Here is a 19973-nt window from a genome sequence, read left to right on the forward strand (position 1 = left end):
TGACTAACCCTTTCAGACCCTCTGGCTACAGTTGTGTACATTATCCTGTGATGTGTCTTGGCTGCAAGAGAAATATTTTTCCTCAATGGAAACCTCATATACACATATTTGTGCATGTTCAATCTTTTCATCATGTACAAGTGCTGCCAAATCTTGGGCATCACTATAAAAATATATCAAGTCAATGTAGCAGTGCACAGCAGCTTGTGACTGCCAGAATACACAGAAGTGGTTGGTTAGTTATAATTCACTGTATAACTGATTATTATTATTATTGTTGTTGTTGTCATTCTGTGTGATAGTGAATGATCAGCCAATTTTTTACAACACTGAATATTTCTAAATTAGTGATTTTGCTCCATAAAAAGAAGGCAAATGAAAAAATTATAATTTTGGAAATGGGTACATATTTTTGTATAAATCTTGCATCTAAAACCATGAAAAAAATCAGCTAAGAGCATTACAGCTCAAAGAAAAAAATTACTTTGTACAGAAAAAATCACATCTGAAATGGTTAATTTGAAGGTCAGTAAATGTACTTAGTTTGTAATTCTTGTTTTCTTTATTTTCTGAAACCAGTCATTGAACTTTTCAGATGTACCCTGTGATTCAGAAGTCATAATTAATAGTGAAACTGGTGAGCAGTAATAAGTGAGTAAAAACAGAATACAAATATATCTGAAATTATTTAATTTTTTTCTCCATACGTACCACATTTCTTTTTTCTCATAACTAGCACCCTCTGAACAAGTTGTGTGTAAACTATGCTCAAGTAGCACAGGCAATGATATGAAGTAGCATACCGTAATCAAGTTAAAGTGATATGCTAACAATGCATTAGATGGCAAAACTCATTGTACATATTGAGTAGATTGTTGGTGTCTGACTATGATGAAGCACAGTTTGTTCTCATGCAAATAACAGGCTTTTAACAGTCACTTATTTCAAAGTCATTGAAGCTATGAAAGATTTTTCGGAAAATAAATTTCATAGCAGTGTGGTACATTGTGAATTAATCTGTGATTCTTTATGAAGGCGAGGTTCACTGAAAATCACCATACAATAAATAAACAATTATAAAGTATTAGTTTTGCACACCATTTATGTTGTTATCCTACAGCAAATCATCATTCAATTCCTCATGTAATAGCTAGTAAAGAGAGTAACGACAATGAATTTAGTATAGAGACTATGAGAGGGTAGAGCTACAAAGTTGATTCTCTTCCATACAATACACCATACTGTAGAACATTAGAACATTCATTGCAGCTTGCCTATCTGAGAATTACTTTCAGTTTCAAAATGTTACCTGCATATCCTTTCTGAATCTAAATTTGAGAGACTCTACCTTATGTCTTCACTGTCTCAAAGATCTATACATATTTCCAAGTTCCCTCCTTATTTCCTAGGACTTGATAAAAGTACTTCAAAAAGTCATGACAGTACAAAATTGGACACAATAAAATACCTCATGAGTATGACAACATGGATATGCATAATCAAGTGAGGACTGCCATGAGCAATTGAATATATTGCTGTTACCTGCATGACGTATCTCGGTTTGAGGCCTTTGAACATCTGCATCCACATGGCCATTAATAGTCATCAATGAGAAAACCAGAATAACATATTACTCCTTGACCACTATTTCGAAAATTTGTGATGCAAAAGTTATAGTGTTTCGTGTGTCCATATTAGCATGCTCAAGTGCACATTAACTGGCCAATAATATATAACAATTAACAAATAATTACAAACTGTAATACACAATGATGTAGACAGTTCTAAACTATACTGTTTGGAGGAAACAAGTATTCAAAAGGTATGGTTATTGAAGTAACCATTCATGTCTTTGGAGCTGTTTTTCATTGCTTTGTTTTTTATTTTGATGTGACAATCAGAATTTCCCCTAATTAAATAGGTCATAATTTTAGAAAAAAACAGGATGCAATTATACAACAGAAAACTGTCTATGTAACTGAGGTCACTGACTGTGGTTCGTGTTGGTACTCACAAGGGAACCTCCCCATCGCACCCCCCTCAGATTTAGTTATAAGTTGGCACAGTGGATAGGCCTTGAAAAACTGAACACAGATCAATTGAGGAAACAGGAAGAAGTTGTATGGAACTGTGAAAAAATAAGCAAAATATACAAACTGAGTAGTTCAGGGGAAGATAGGCAACATCATGGACACTGGGACTGCAGGAGCGCCGTGGTCTCGTGGTAACGTGAGCAGTTGCGGAACGAAAAGTCCTTGGTTCAAATCTTCCATCGAGCGAAAACTTTAATTTTTTATTTTCAGTTTATGTGACAAACTCTTATGTTTTCATCACTTTTTTGGGAGTGATTATCACATCCACAAGAAAACCTAAATCGGGCAAGGTAGAAGAATCTTTTTACCCATTCGCCAAGTGTACAAGTTAAGTGGGTCGACAACATATTCCTGTCATGTGACGCACATGCCGTCACCAGTGTCGTATAGAATATATCAGATGTGTTTTCCTGTGGAGGAATCGGTTGACCTATGACCTTGCGATCAAATGTTTTCGGTTCCAATTGGAGAGGCACGTCCTTTCGTCTACTAATTGCACGGTTTTGCGATGCGGTCGCAAAACACAGACACTAAACTTATTACAGTGAACAGAGACGTCAATGAACGAACGGACAGATAATAACTATGCAAAAATAAAGAAAGTAAAATTTTCACTTGTGGGAAGACTTGAACCAAGGACCTCTCTTTCTGCAGCTGCTCACGCTACCACGGGACCACGGCGCTCCTGAGCTCACGTTCTCCTTGATGTTGCCTATGTGGACCATGGACTACTCAGTTTGTATATTTTGCTTATTTTTTCACAGTTCCACACAACTTCTTCCTGTTTTCTCAATTGATCTGTGTTCAGTTTATCAAGGCCTATCCACTGTGTCAAGTAATAACTAAATCTGAGGGGAGTGCGATGGGGAGGTTCCCTTGTCAGTCAAATGTTACACTACTATTACACATCGTAAAAACTACACAGTTAGATAAATGGATAAACTTAAGATTCATGGTTAAAGAATAAAGGCAATCCACGTTATTAACAATACAACTATATATTGAATATATAATACTAATAAATGAATCTCTAGTAACAATACAGCTGCTTTTTGTGTCTCACCTGTCTTCTCTTTCTCACAGGGAAGTTTAGATTGAATTTCTGTTATCTCTTTCCTTTTTTTATCAATTTCTTCTTGAATTTTTCTGTTAGGAAATAAAACAGGAAGAGAATAATGTTATAATTATAAACAATAGACTTTATTAAGGAAAAATGAGCAGAAGTCAGTTTATACTTACTTTATTTTCTCTTTCAATGTTGAATATTTCTGATGCAGTGAACTATGCTGAAGTATTAACTTAATAAACTGCACAATCTTCAGTTGCATGATTTGTTCTTTAAGAAGAAGAAAAGTTTTTTGAGTATTTTGATGACAAGCACTTTTCAGGAACATTATTATCCTTTTATAAATGCATAAATGACAGCCTGTTTCATTCCTAAATGTACATACATTTCTTCAGATAATGTGTTGTTACAAACTGAAAACATGCCAATCTGTACAGTTTGCACAGTTCTTTTCACTCGCTAATAGAAGTAGTAAACTATTAAAACTGAAATTGTTGTAGAGGATAGATTGTTACTTACCGTAAAGATGACACATTGAGTTAAAGACATGCATGACAAAGAGACTATTACATATGAGCTTTAGGCCAAAGCCTCCTTTAGAAAACAAAAACACACACATTCACACAAGCAAGCATACCTTACACACACGTGACCTCTAAATCCAGCATTACTAGCTATATCCTAATACACAACTATTTCTCCTTTGAAGGGAAGGTACGCAAAAAAATCCGCGACACAGCCGTGGGCACCTACATGGGATCCTCATACGCCTACTTTTTTTTGGACTGTCTAGAGGAAACCTTCCTAGCCTCCCACAAGCTGAAACCCCTGGTCTTCATAATGTGGTCTCAGGGCCATGACACCTTATCCTCATTCCTTCACATCCTCAACATCTTCTGTCCCATCCACTTCATTTGGTCCTCCTCGGTCACGTGTGCACCTTCCTGGATGTTGACACCATCTCTCTGATGGCTCCATTCACACCTCCATCCACATTAGACCCACCAACCGCTAATAGTGTCTGCATTTCTACAGCTGCCATCCCTTCTACACAAAAAATTTTTCCCATACAGCCTGGCCACCCAGGGACAGTGTATCTGCAGTAATAGGAGCTCCAGTGCCTAGTATATTTGAAAGTCTCACAAAAGTCTTCACAGATAGGTGCTATCCCTCAAATCTAGTCCTCAACAGATTTTGCTTACCATATTCCCACACACTCCCAGTCCTCACACCATCCCCAAGAACCAGCTACAAAGGATCGCCTCATTATCACCCAGTACCATCTCAGACTGGAGCAACTGAACCACATCCTTCGTCAGGACTTTCATTATCTATCATCATGCCCTGAAATTTAGGGACAGCCTACTCACGATCCTTCCCAACCTCCTAAAGTGGTGTTCCATCGCCTAAACAATTTCCATAACATGCTAGTCCAGGCTCATCCAAGTACTGTTCCTGTCGAGCACGGCCGCACTCCGCGGGTGCAAGGCAGTATAGTTCAGCACCCCATACGTGACCGTGTGTCACTAGTGTCGGCATAGGAGCGAGAGAGAGAGAGGCGGAGTGAGTGAGGCCACACAGCAGTGCTCTGTGCTGGACTGTCCTGCGATCAGATCCAGCGTAAACAAAATAACAGAGGAAGCATAGCTCTGTAAAAGTGGTTCATAAGCGGTAAAACAAGCAAACCATTTATTGTTTAGGTAACAATTAGTGTTCATGTGGCAGAATTACCACACAAACAATATCCAAAACAAGAATCGAAGTACAACTTAGTAGTTTTCTGACCAACAGGTTGAGTCTATCACTATTGCACATGCACATTCATCATATGTACAGTAGGCTTCTTCTGAAAGATACATCGATTTCTTAAATGAACTAGTGTCATAAATATTCTACTTTAGAAATAATTTTATGTAACGGATATAGTGTCTCATTTTTACTGTTAGTAGTTACTAGTTACAGGCAAACATTTTTTGTTGTACTTTGTGCTACATCTTTTTATATCCCTTTTCTGAGTTTAGACATCGGATCCTTAGTTTGCTGTTTTGCACGTAATAATTTTATTTGACCAAGTTTGAAAACTTATTAAAAACAGAATTAAGGTTGTAAAGACCTCTAATCCTTACAGTCAACATTGTTAAAGAAGACAATTAACATTTTACATATTGTTATTTTTTGAGAAAATGATTTTGTGTAGGTTTGGTACAACATTCCAGGAAATTGTCAACCTCAAAGAATTAGTCAAATTTTTATCACTAAGCAGCGAACTGTTTTTAATTTTACCAAGCTTTAAAAGGGAGAAAAAGCACTCGCAAATATATGTGGAACCAAGCATTGAGAGAACTTTGGCCGCCTGCTTGTGCAAAAGAGGATATTTCTCTCATGAAGAACAGCTTTAAAAGTCATCCAAAGTTTTACACATAAGAAAGTTGTGCTTCAGGCGGATATCACACTGCAGGTCAATCAGTTCTAGTTGAAACACTTGTGAAATGTCCTCTGCCTGAAGGGAAAATGGAGGAACAAATATATCTAATGCTGGTTGAAGCTCACTTATCTCCTAAAATCTGTTGTCAAACTCATCTTGTTATTCACAAATGATTTGAACATAATCTGAAAAATCTAAATTTTCTTTAACTCTGTCTAATGCAGTGAAGTGTTGACAATTCTCCTCATGCAATTGTTTTTCCTACAAAATAAGTTTTTATTTTTATTTTTTTAAATTGTTATACAGAGTGATTTTCATCTTGGAGTGAAATGTTCAAAGTATTTAAATGACAAGTTAGGCCACACACAAAAAAGCCAAATTCACCACCCACTTAAGATCATGAAGTAATTCTTCTGGATGTCCTTTCATTTCCAAAATGGTATTGATTTCATCCCGAGAAAAACCAATGAAGCACCTTCCCCCTGCTCAGCCATCTTCCTTCCGCAAGGTAGGGGATGCCCAGGTACTCTGCTTCAATATCAGCCATAAATTCTTTAAATTGGCAATGTGTGAGTCCATGCGAGTGAAGATAATTGACCGTTCGAACAACTATGTCCATAAATTGTTTATGTTGACAATCTTTGCACAAAGTGCCTCCTGGTGTATCAGACAATGGACTGCTGTGAGTAAGAAATAGCCGACTTCAGCCATTTTTGACCTGACGTACCCCAGGAATCTAATGCATATCCCTCATAGTGCAGGGGCTCCATCCACTGTTACAGTGGCCAGGCATTCCCATTTTAAACCCATTGACTAACACATTTTCCATGTCTAGAAAAATATCCAAACCCATGGTTGTGTCTTTTAATGGTATAAGGTCGAGAAATTCAAAGGGTGACACACAGATTGTCATCAACACTACAAATGAATATGACGAGCTGAGATTTGCAATTAATTTTGTATGATCCTGTTTTTCAAAAACTTTTGTCATTTTAACAATTAATTGTTCATTGAAACCCAAATAAAAAACTAATAAAATAAGATTGGTTTTAGGTGCGTTTTCCCCCAGTTCCTCTGAAAAGCGGTCATAGACACTAGCGAAGACAGCAAAATGTGGTTGCAAAATAAATTTTTATCTATTGGAATATTTATGTTTTAATTAATTGAAAACATAGGTCAAACTACCACACAAGATTTCCCATCCATCAACACACAACTACACAAAAACAAATAATGACTCTTCATGAGACTTTGCTGTCTGAGAGAGCATTTGTGAAGGATTTTCAGAAACTGGCAAAAACTACTGTACCTGAAACTTTTTCTTATGTCTGTGCCATGTGATTTAATGCAACCCAAATATAAAAATTAACCAAAAAGAAATGTTCCCCGTTGCTGACAATCTGATATTTGATAACTGGCACGTTGCTAAGTGACATATCAGATTATAAAATATAGTTTTATTTATCATCTTTATAAATAATAAAGAGTCATACGATAGGAAATGCTTACTTCACTGTAATGCTGCTTGAAATTTTCTTTCAGTTCTTCAAGCTTTGACTGGCATTCCACTTGCAACAAATTTTCAAACTGATCTTTGTGGCAGGTATTAAAGTACCATTCAACCAAGTACTTTTTTAAATACATGAGATTCTGATGACATACTAAACATTTGGCACGATTTTCGACAGCAGTATAAAAGAAATTAATTTCTCACTCAGGTTTACATAGTGCAGACACACCTCTCCTTTTTTTTATCTGCTGCTCTTGACCATCCATCAAAATCCACTGTAGCCTTATGTTGGTTGACTAATGGCTTTGTGTCGTATCAATGCTTTTGACCACTGCTGGCACAGTGGTCTGTTTTCCATACAAAGCGCCCGTACAGCGGCACGGCGAGAGATGGTGGGCGGACTCCATGGTAAGCTAAGTGACACAGCTCAGCCACTGCAACAACATACGAATTCGCGCAGTGCACTGGCCTCGTGTGATCACGGGTGCTGGTGCCCCAGCGGCAGTTTGGATGAGCCTGTCCTAGTCCATCCCTATGCCACTCCCAATCCCAACCATTTGCCACAAGGATCATATCCCTGGGGAATGCCTAGCTACAAGACCTACCCAGTCCACCCACCCACTTATTCCAGATCTGTCACACACTTATCCCAGCGCTCAGAGGCTGGGCCACCTGTGACAATGACTACCAAACAGCCGACCACCAAGATGAATGGCCACCGCAAGCTGTGGCCAAGAGCAAAGTGGACCACCCAGAGGCACAACATGCAGCTGAACGTAATATGCTTGATTTCAACGGCTATTTCACAATTATTGCCATCTGGATCCCACCCCCACCCTCCCCCTCCACCGCCAGCATTTCTGAACGGCACAGATGGGAGTTATCCTTATAACAGATTCTTCACCCTCAACCTAAGGTAATCTACTGTCCCCACAACCTACTCCAAACTGTTTCTGCCCCTCTGCCCTATCACCTCCTCCCAGTACAGGTTACCCAATACAACACTCGTCCACTGCTCTCTGCTCTTGCATTCTGACTCCACTCAAACCAGCCATTCCTCCCCATTCCCCAACCCACTCCAGATTGTTGTCCTGATCAACATGTTTCAGTTGCATTATGGTAATAGTGTCCTGAGGCAGCAATCATGTCTGTGTGAACTGTGCTTGCTTGTGTGAATGTGTATGCGTTTTCCGATTTTGAAGAAGGCTCTGGCTGAAAGCTCATATGTAACATATACATCAAATGTATTCGCATTTATGAATATGGACAACTATCAACTGTGTGATGGGAAGACGACAATGAAATTTTGTGCTGGACTGGACTCAAACCCAGATTTTGTGCTTTTGGTGGCTGGGAAATCTGGGTTTGAGCCCCGGCCTCTAAAAAATTTTCATTGTCGTCATTCCATTATACAGCTGATGGTGGCCTATATTCACAAATGCAAATATATTTCACATATTTCAAAATGGCTGTAGTTGCCACAGTGCCTGTTCCTTCAGACATCCATGTGGAAAATTTGCATTGTACTTCTAGCGAACAACACAGGCGCTGCAATATCATCATATGTAACAACCTTTTTGTCGTGCCAGTCTGCAACTCAATGTGACATCTTTATGGTGAGTAACAATCTATCCATCTCATAATACTGTTGATGTTCCAAACAAGACTTTCCATTGTTTAAAATTGTTGTAAGAAAGATCTGATGGCAAATTAACAAGTGGCAGAAACAGTATAAACTGTACACATGATCAACCGTTTATGCAAGTACACAAAGATAGGTGATCTTGTGTTTGTATCATATTTTGTGGCTGGATTTGGGCAAAGTAAGAGAGAGAGGGAAAAAATTAAGTGAAAAAATTGATGAAATAGTGAATTTAAAGATATCATAAATGGAGTTAAAACAGCTTTATTTCAAAATGATAAAGCAGCATAAATCATAAACCGAGATATAGCAGCTTTATTTCGAAATGATATGACATGATAAAGCAGGATAATGAAAGAGCTTAAACCTGCAGCAAAATACAGTTTATCATAGAAAAATAATGGTGTGATGTTTTTTTAAACATAAGTAGGTGGACACGGAGATAATTATCTACTAGTCAGATGAGTATTTAATGATCTACTATGTAGATTTGCAGGTGGCAGTGCTGTTAAACAGCAACTAAAACTATAAATACAGGGGAAAAGATTACCCTAGTCTGCACGGTATCAAATGACTGAAAACTAATGAGTGGTATATCTGAAATTTTTATGCTCTTTCCAAATCGGTTTTCAGTTTTTTGCTGTCACATACAGTTTTGTCGCAATTTGACTTCAAAGATATATTCTTGTGCCAGTAGGTTATGCATAGTGTTGAAGCAAAATTTCTCAGTAAAGCCCTGTACCTCTATGCTGTCACATCTGTTGTTATTGTGTGACCTTGAAAATATTGTTTATCTCACAGGCTTGCATTACCGATGCTGTATTGTAATTATCCTGTATATTTGAGATGGTAATAACAAAACAGCCTATTGATTATAGCTACTACATTGTCAGCATCTAAGTGTGTTAACAACCCAAACGTTTTCTGTTACATTTTTGGAAATTATACAGTGCCTAAGCAGAGTGGCTGTAACAGACTTTGTGGAAAAAGGCTTACCATGCTTATTTTAAAATGAAACTTGGAGATCAGGACAAGGGTTGGGCACCAAAACTATTTTGCCACTGTTGTGCTGAGAGTTTAAGATTCTGGACAAAAGGGAAGAAAACATGCATGCCATTTGTGATTACAGTTGGTGTGGAGGGGGCCTAAAAATCACCTTTATGATTATTACTTCTGTTTAGTTAATGTTCAAGGGACCAATTCCAAAAATAAGAACCAAATTACGTATCTAAGCAATGACTGAACCAATATGCCAGTTGCATATGGAGAAAAATCTAATTGCTCTTCTTCCTCTGGCTGTTTTAAGGAACGTGGCAGAAGATGATGGTGAAAATGAAGTTGATGCAATTACCTAAAATACTGATGTCTACCAGCTTGAATGCAGCTTTACTCCACAACTGTTCTCTCAGAATGAACTTAATGATCTCGTAAGGGATCCGTATTTGTTTAAGGAATCTGTGGAATTGCCTGACTCCCAGTTAAAAATTAAGGATCTTCTGGAACAGGAATACACCACGCATGGTATAGACATAGAAAGAAAGAACTAGTTACTTCATTCTCACAGATTGAGTCCTTGATCTGCTGCAGTAACATAAATGAGTTAATACACTTCTGTGGCATTGAACATGATGCTATACAGTGGCTTCATCAACGAGGAGCCTGAAAGACATATTATTGCATAATGGGAACATGTATGGGTCCATTCCTGTACGCCATTCAGTTCAAATGAAAGAGACATGTGAGAACGTGATAATTTTAATAAGTATCCAGAATGAGGAACACAAATGGCTTACCTGGGGTAACTTCAAAGTTATCAGAATACTATTAGCACAACAAGCTGTGTTCACAAAAAGCCTTCTTTCTATGCGAATGGGACAGTTGGGCGAGGTAGAGACATTTAAGTGTGAAATTTCGGCCAGAGCAGAGAAATGTTGTGCCTGAAACTAAAATATCCTGCATGAACTGCTTGTAGAATCAAAAAGAGTCTTGCCTCCACCACTGCACATAAAACTGATCTTGATGAAGCAATCTGTAAATGCTCTACCACTGGACAGACCCTGCTCCAAGTAATTTTCCCAGAAATTTCCCTTCACCACATAAGACAAAATGAAAGCTGGAATTTTTAATGGTCCTCAAATAAAGAAATTAATGAAGGATGAAGATTTTGATAAGACAATGAAGAAGAGAGAGAAATACACATGGACCACCTTCCTAACAGTTACTGACAACTTTCTAGGAAATAACGAATATCCTAATTACAAAGCCATTGTTGAAAAAATGTTGCAAAATTTCAAGATGATTGGCTGTAACATGAGTGTGAATGTCTACTCATACATCAGCTACTTTCTGGAAAATTTGGACATTATAGTGAAGTGCAGTGTGAACATTTTCACCAAGTTATTAAGATGGAGAGGAGGTACCATGGGAACTGGAATGGAACTATGATGGCCGACTATAGTTGGATGTTGAACAGGGGCAGTCGTCATATGCAAGTATCTTCAAGGAAGTCAAAGAAGAGCAACTTTACAAATTAATGAAACATTGCTAATTACTTGTTTTTATACATGACAGTCATTAAATAAATTAGGGGAGTTCTGTAGAGTATTTCTAAATGTATTTGTTTTTAAAATGTTTTTTTGATTAAAAACTCACCTTACATGAAATGGTGTTTTAATTTGAAACTTTCTAGCAGATTAAAACTGTGTGCTGGACCGAGACTCAAACTCATTCTGGAAACATCCCCCAGACTGTGGCTAAGCCATGTGTCTGCAATATCCTTTCTTTCAGGAGTGCTAGTTCTGCAGGGTTCGTAGGAGAGCTTCTGTAAAGTTTGGAAGGTAGGAGGCAAGGTACTGGCAGAAGTAAAGCTGTGAGGACGGGGCGTAAGTCGTGCTTGGGTAGCTCAGATGGTAGAGCACTTGCTCCCGAAAGGCAAAGGTCCAGAGTTCGAGTCTCAGTCTGGCACACAGTTTTAATCTGCCAGGAAGTTTCATATCAGCGCACACTCCGCTGCAGAGTGAAAATCTCATTCTGATGTTTGAATATGTTTGTAGGCTCAAAAGTTAAAATCATCAAAATATTACTTTTTATTTTGGTAAAAACCTGATATGATAGACAAAAACGAAAGTTATTTCTAGAATCAGTATAAAAAATCGATTCAAGAACATCTACTTTCAACAAATCATCTGACAAAAAGTTTTGAAATTTAGGCTAGCATTATAAAACAGAGGTTGCAAACAGAGGGAATGTGGTTCATACAGTAATACTCAGAAAAGTTGAAAAAAAGGAACAGTTTCATTCTTGACTCAAAAGAAAATTATGAAATCTAAAATCACTACCACCTTGTCAACTGCAGAAGGATTTCAGGATGTTTAACAGTTTTTATTACTTGCTTCTAGGGGTTGTAGAGGGTGCTTAGTAGACAAAGTTTTGACGAGTAATCCATGTTCAGAAACGCATCATTTAAAGGTAAAATATGAGTAAGTTTGAAGATCATATTATTTTCAAATCTGCCAGTTCACAATATGCACACAGTGAAAACAACGATGTCTGACATGTACACTCTACAGGAGACCATGGTATGAGCAATGTTTCAAGTGCACATCATGAGGTTCTCATGTGATGCCCTCTTCAAATTCAAGTGCAGCACATCCATGGAATACTAGTCAGCCCTCTTATAGTCTGATTAAAATTACTTGAGAGTTCCAGAATGAGATTTTCACTCTGCAGCGGAGTGTGCGCTGATATGAAACTTCCTGGCAGATTAAAACTGTGTGCCGGACCGAGACTCGAACTCGGGAAGTTTCACATCTGCGCACACTCCACTAAAGAGTGAAAATCTCATTCTGGAAACACCCCCCAGGCTGTGGCTAAGCCTTGTCTCCGCAATATCCTTTCTTTCAGGAGTGCTAGTTCTGCAAGGTTCGCAGGAGAACTTCTGTAAAGTTTGGAAGGTAGGAGATGAGGTACTGGCAGAACTAAAGCTGTGAGGACAAGGCGTGAGTCGTGCTTGGGTAGCTCAGTTGGTAGAGCACTTGCCCGCGAAAGGCAAAGGTTCCGAGTTCGAGTCTCGGTCCGGCACACAGTTTTAATCTGCCAGGAAGTTTCGTTACTTGATAGTTGACATCTGTCACTTCCTACTACAGTGTCACCACATCAGCTGCCAGCTACCATTCGGTTATAAGTGATACACAAAAATTGCAGGTCACTTGACAAATGCTGTTAATGTGTAATGCGAAGCAATGTTGGAAGTGGCTGCTGTGAGGTGTGTTGGAAATGAAAGATAGTCTGTCAACAGCTGACTTTTAAGTGACCATTGACTGAATTGTGGCAGATGATGTGTTTTACATCTCTGAATTTAAACTCATGTCCTAAGCTAAACACAACCTCGTGAAGTGGGAAATAGTAGTCGACACTCCGTGGTAGGTCTAAAACCACAATCACTTTGTTCATGGCAATTAAATCTAATCTCTACAAGCAAACTCGATACAGAAAAAACTCAATTTCAGTGCTAAAAGCAAGTAGTAATTTGTCATTATCATTGGTTGCCTGAAACTGTCCTCACACTGGCTACATGAGCTGCCATGTTACAAACACATGAGCAGTCCTCACTGACACTTGGTTACAGAATATAGGCAATGCAGCCAGATTCCAATTAATTAAAAAAGAATGGCAGGAAGAAAAGTAAGAGCAAATACAAAGTCAATACAATGATGAAAATGATGTACAAAGAATCAGAAATAAAGAAAATTACCAATTAATTGAACAAAAATAACAATCAAACTTTTCTGATTAGGTTTAAAAAAACTTTGCTACATTTGACAAGATTCAAACCCTCAACCTTCTACACATCAGGTTAATATGCTAAAAATTATGCTAGGCTACAATCCTGGGATTTATTGTTACATTTATTACTGTGGTAACTCAGCCACAAGGATGAATTGCAGCTTTCAAAAATTGGGTTTCATTCAATGTGAGGTGAAGCATACCTGGTGAAAGCTGATCTCTGTGATTATGATAACCACATATGTGATACCAAATCGCTTCTAGTGCGGAAGTGTCCAGTAATGTTATTATTCAATGGAAGAGCTCATGAAGAACACTTCTATAATTTAAGTAAGATTCTATTAATTATTAGCTTTATTAAGTAAGTATAAATGTTTATTCTAAGCAAATAATTTATTAATTTCGAATACTCATCTACATATCTACTCTGTAAGCCATGATAAGGTGTATGGCAAAGGGTGCCACGAACAACTACGAGGCATTCCCTTTCCCAATGCAGTCACAAGTGGAGCAAGCGAAAAGGAACTGTCTATGTGTCTCCACATGAGCCCTTATTTCTGTTATCTTTTCTTCACAGTCTCTACTAGAATCATTCTGCAATAAACTGCAAATGCCTGTTCTCTATATTTGCTCCATCTCCACATCATTAGTAATTATATTTCTAATTTTTATTTGGCTCCGTATATTATGAGATTAAAAAAATCACTATTCACATATCTTTCAGAGAAGAAATGGAAGATGCCTGAACCAACTTTTTCAGCCATGTTGGCTCTCGCAGAACTTCAGATTATTCAGTAAAATTCTGACCCTTTGCTAAATCACTTAGGGAATGTAATCTCATCGGTTAGTACCATACTAACCCAAAATAAAATTTCAATAAGGCCAAAATCCAAAATTTCATATTTGAAAGTTTATTCACACATTTGGATTGTACTATGAATCCGCCACTTGACAATATCTATAATTTTTCAAATGTACAACCTAAAAGTGAACACTTATATTGCTGAAAGTGAACAGAAATTTTGAAAATTAATCAGACTCCCCATCCTTATGGAACTCCTCTTGTACTTTTCATTAAACAGGCTGCAGAATAAACCCCTTCCTTAGCTTAATCTCTTTAGCAACAAACACCAGTGACTAAAAAAAAGAGTTTGGTACAGAACAGTTTCATAACAAAGGTGAAAGAGGGTGCACAACACTAAAAATATCTGTCTCTAATGACTAAAATTACAAGGAGGCAGTATGGCAGGCTGTTATTTTCCTTCAGGAATAGAAATTCAAAAAATTTATTCTTGGCTTTAGAAGTGTTTGCCGCTGCATTAGGGAGGAAGACGAATAGGTTCTGGTAGACTGGGAAGAAGGGGCTGGTCATTCAGACCCCAATATGTGAGGGATCCACCAGCTGATGAGGATAATGATCTTGTTTAACTTAATCAGTACTAAATCTGTGAGATTTTAACGGCTTTCTTCATGGAAAATTTTTTACAATAGCTGAACTAGAGGCAGCTGACAAGTTCTGCTTGGAAAAACAGTCGTTATTTTGTCATAGGCTGCATAAAAAATCTCCAGAAAAAGTGAAATTGGTCATTTAACACTCTGCTAGAAACACCATCAAAGTTGGCATAATTGCTAATGTTTAGTGAAATAACGGGTTTTTTGTAGTCCTTAGGGATTTTAGTGTCTGAGTAAGTAAGTCTAATGCATATCACCCCCCCCAGCCCCCCCCCCCCCCCCCACATGAACCATGGACCCTGCCGTTGGTGGGGAGGCTTCCGTGCCTCAGCGATACAGATGGCCGTACCGTAGGTGCAACCACAACGGAGGGGTATCTGTTGAGAGGCCAGACAAACATGTGGTTCCTGAAGAGGGGCAGCAGCCTTTTCAGTAGTTGCAGGGGCAACAGTCTGGATGATTGACTGATCTGGCCCTATAACACTAACCAAAACGGCCTTGCTGTTGTGGTACTGCGAACGGCTGTAAGCAAGGGGAAACTACAGCCGTAATTTTTCACGAGGGCATGCAGCTTTACTGTATGATTAAAAGATGATGGCATCCTCTAGGGTAAAATATTCCGGAGGTAAAATAGTCCCCCATTCGGATCTCTGGGCGGGAACTACTCAAGAGGACATCGTTATCACGAGAAAGAAAACTGATGTTCTACGGATTGGAGCGTGGAATGTCAGATCCCTTAATCGGACAGGTAGGTTAGAAAATTTAGAAAGGAAAATGGATAGGTTAAAGTTAGATATAGTAGGAATTAGTGAAGTTCAGTGGCAGGAGGAACAAGACTTTTGGTCATGTGAATACAGGGTTATAAATACAAAATCAAATAGGGGTAATGCAGGAGTAGGTTTAATAATACAGGGCTATTACAAATGATTGAAGCGATTTCATAAATTCACTGTAGCTCCAATCATTGACATATGGTCACGACACACTACAGATACGTAGAAAAACTCAAAGTTTTGTTCGGCTGAAACCGCACTTCAGGTTTCTGCCGCCAGAGCGCTCGAGAGCGCAGTGAGACAAAATGGCGACAGGAGCCGAGAAAGCGTATGTCGTGCTTGAAATGCACTCACATCAGTCAGTCATAACAGTGCAACGACACTTCAGGACGAAGTTCAACAAAGATCCACCAACTGCTAACTCCATTCGGCGATGGTATGCGCAGTTTAAAGCTTTTGGATGCCTCTGTAAGGGGAAATCAACGGGTCGGCCTGCAGTGAGCGAAGAAACGGTTGAACGCGTGCGGGCAAGTTTAACGCGTAGCCCGCGGAAGTCGACGAATAAAGCAAGCAGGGAGCTAAACGTACCACAGCCGACGGTTTGGAAAATCTTACGGAAAATGCTAAAGCAGAAGCCTTACCGTTTACAATTGCTACAAGCCCTGACACCTGATGACAAAGTCAAACGCTTTGAATTTTCGGCGCGGTTGCAACAGCTCATGGAAGAGGATGCGTTCAGTGCGAAACTTGTTTTCGGTGACGAAGCAAAATTTTTTCTTAATGGTGAAGTGAACAGACACAATGTGCGAATCTGGGCAGTAGAGAATCCTCACGCATTCGTGCAGCAAATTCGTAATTCACCAAAAGTTAACGTGTTTTGTGCAATCTCACGGTTTAAAGTTTACGGCCCCTTTTTCTTCTGCAAAAAATACCTTACAGGACACGTGTATCTGGACATGCTGGAAAATTGGCTCATGCCACAACTGGAGACCGACAGCGCCGACTTCATCTTTCAACAGGATGGTGCTCCACCGCACTTCCATCACGATGTTCGGCATTTCTTAAACAGGAGATTGGAAAATCGATGGATCGGTCGTGGTGGAGATCATGATCAGCAATTCATGTCATGGCCTCCACGCTCTCCCGACTTAACCCCATGCGATTTCTTTCTGTGGGGTTATGTGAAAGATTCAGTGTTTAAACCTCCTCTACCAAGAAACGTGCCAGAACTACGAGCTCGCATCAACGATGCTTTCGAACTCATTGATGGGGACATGCAGCGCCGAGTGTGGGAGGAACTTGATTATCGGCTTGATGTCTGCCGAATCACTAAAGGGGCACATATTGAACATTTGTGAATGCCTAAAAAAACTTTTTGAGTTTTTGTATGTGTGTGCAAAGCATTGTGAAAATATCTCAAATAATAAAGTTATTGTAGAGCTGTGAAATCGCTTCAATCATTTGTAATAACCCTGTAAATAAAAAAAATAGGAATGCGGGTAGGCTACTACAAACAGCATAGTGAACGCATTATTGTGGACAAGACAGACACTAAGCCCACACCTACTGCTGTAGTACAAGTATATATGCCAACTAGCTCTGCAGATGATGAAGAAATTGATGAAATGTATGATGAGATAAAAGAAATTATTCAGGTAGTGAAGGGAGAGGAAAATTTAATAGTCATGGGTGACTGGAATTCGAGAGTAGGAAAAGGGAGAGAAGGAAACATAGTAGGTGAATATGGATTGGGGGTAAGAAATGAAAAAGGAAGATGTCTGGTAGAATTTTGCACAGAGCACTACTTAATCATAGCTAACACTTGGATCAAGAATCATAAAAGAAGGTTGTACACATGGAAGAAGCCTGGAGATACTGATAGGTTTCAGATAGATTATATAATGGTAAGGCAGGGATTTAGGAACCAGGTATTAAATTGTAAGACATTTCCAGTGGCAGATGTGGACTCTGACCACAATCTATTGGTTATGAACTGTAGATTAAAACTGAAGAAACTAAAAAAGGTGGGAATTTAAGGAGATGGGACGTGGATAAACTGACTAAACCAGAGGTTGTACAGAGTTTCAGGAAGAGCATAAGGGAACAATTGACAAGAATGGGGGAAAGAAATACAGTAGAAGAAGAATTGGTAGCTCTGAGGGATGAAGTAGTGAAAGCAACAGAGGATCAAGTAGGTAAAAAGACAAGGGCTAGTAGAAATCCTTGGGTAACAGAAGAAATATTGAATTTAATTGATGAAGGAAAAAATATAAAAATGCAGTAAATGAAGAAGGCAAAAAGGAATAAAAACGTCTCAAAAATGAGATCCAAAGGAAGTGCAAAATGGCTAAGCAGGGATGGCTAGAGGACAAATGTAAGGATGTAGAGGCTTATCTCACTAGGGGTAAGATAGATACTGCCTACAGGAAAATTAAAGAGACCTTTGGAGAAAAGAGAACCACTTGCATGAATATCAAGAGCTCAGATGGAAACCCAGTTCTGAGCAAAGAAGGGAAAGCAGAAAAGTGGAAGGAGTATATTGAGGGTCTATACAAGGGCGATGTACTTGAGGACAATATTATGGAAATGGAAGAGGATGTAGATGAAGATGAAATGGGAGATAGGATACTGCGCGAAGAGTTTGACAGAGCACTGAAAGAGCTGAGACAAAACAAGGCTCCGGGAGTGGACAACATTCCATTAGAACTACTGACGGCCTTAGGAGAGCCAGTCCTGACAAAACTCTACCATCTGGTGAGCAAGGTGTATGAGACTGGTGAAACACCCTCAGCCTTCAAGAAGAATATAATAATTCCAATCCCAAAGAAAACAGGTGTTGACAGATGTGAAAATTACCGAACTATCAGCTTAATAAGTCACAGCTGCAAAATACTAACACGAATTATTTACAGACGAATGGAAAAACTGGTAGAGACCGACCTCAGGGAAGATCAGTTCAGATTCCGTAGAAATATTGGAACATGTGAGGCAATACTGACCTTACGACTTATCTTAGAAAAAAAAGGGAAACCTACGTTTCCAGTATTTGTAGACTAAGAGAAAGCTTTTGACAATGTTGACTGGAATACTCTCTTTCAAATTCTAAAGGTGGCAGGGGTAAAATACAGGGAGTGAAAGGCTATTTATAATTTGTACACAACCAGATGGCAGTTATAAGAGTCGAGGGGCATGAAACGGAAGCAGTGGTTGGGAAGAGAGTGGACAGGGTTGTAGCCTCTCCCCGATGTTATTCAATCTGTATATTGAACAAGCAGCAAAGGAAACAAAAGAAAAATTTGGAGTAGGTTTTAAAATCCATGGAGAAGAAATAAAAACTTTGAGGTTCGCCGATGACATTGTAATTCTGTCAGAGACAGCAAAGGCCTTGGAAGAGCAGTTGAACGGAATGGACAGTGTCTTGAAAGGAGGATATAAGATGAACGACAACAAAAGAAAAATGAGGATAATGGAGTCTAGTCAAATTAAGTCAGGTGATGCTGAGGGAATTAGATTATGAAATGAGACACTTAAAGTAGTAAATGAGTTTTGCTATTTGGGGAGCAAAATAACTGATGATGGTCGAAGTAGAGGGGACATAAAATGTAGACTGGCAATGGCAAGGGAAGCGTTTCTGAAGAAGAGAAAATTGTTAACATCGAGTATAGATTTAAGTGTCAAGAAGTCATTTCTGAAAGTGTTTGTATGGGGTGTAGGCACGTATGAAAGTGAAACATGGACGATAAATAGTTTGGACAAGAAGAGAATAGAAGCTTTCGAAATGTGGTGCTACCGAAGAATGCTGAAGATTAGATGGGTAGATCACATAACTAATGAGGAGGTATTGAATAGAATTTGGGAGAAGAGGAGTTGTGGTGCAGCTTGACAATAAGAAGGGACCGGTCGGTAGGACATGTTCTGAGGCATCAAGGGATCACAAATTTAGCATTGGAGGCCAGCGTGGATGGTAAAAATCGTAGAGGGAGACCAAGAGATGAATACACTAAGCAGATTCAGAAGGATGTAGGTTGCAGTAAGTACTGGGAGATGAAGTTTCACAGGATAGAGTAGCATGGAGAGCTGCATCAAACCAGTCTCAAGACTAAAGACCACAACAACAACAACAACGTGTAATAGATCTTATTGTTAATTTATTTAGAATATGAAAGTGGTCAAGCTTTGATTATTTAAATATGATAAAATTTAAAATAATGTAGAATAAGCTGTAGC

General features: G+C 38.8%; 1 protein-coding gene across 1 annotated transcript in view; it reads right to left on the minus strand.

Annotated features, from left to right (window-relative positions):
* Positions 1-19973, minus strand: part of LOC124712078 (putative uncharacterized protein DDB_G0271606) — a 253374-nt gene that overhangs the window by 151773 nt on the left and 81628 nt on the right. Inside the window, exon 5 of the mRNA XM_047242374.1 lies at positions 3157-3239. Within this exon, the coding sequence (XP_047098330.1) occupies positions 3157-3239 (83 nt within the window). The remainder of the gene's footprint in view (positions 1-3156; positions 3240-19973) is intronic.

The sequence above is a fragment of the Schistocerca piceifrons genome, chromosome 8 (genome assembly GCF_021461385.2).
Source record: "Schistocerca piceifrons isolate TAMUIC-IGC-003096 chromosome 8, iqSchPice1.1, whole genome shotgun sequence".
In the NCBI taxonomy this organism is placed as follows: domain Eukaryota; kingdom Metazoa; phylum Arthropoda; class Insecta; order Orthoptera; family Acrididae; genus Schistocerca; species Schistocerca piceifrons.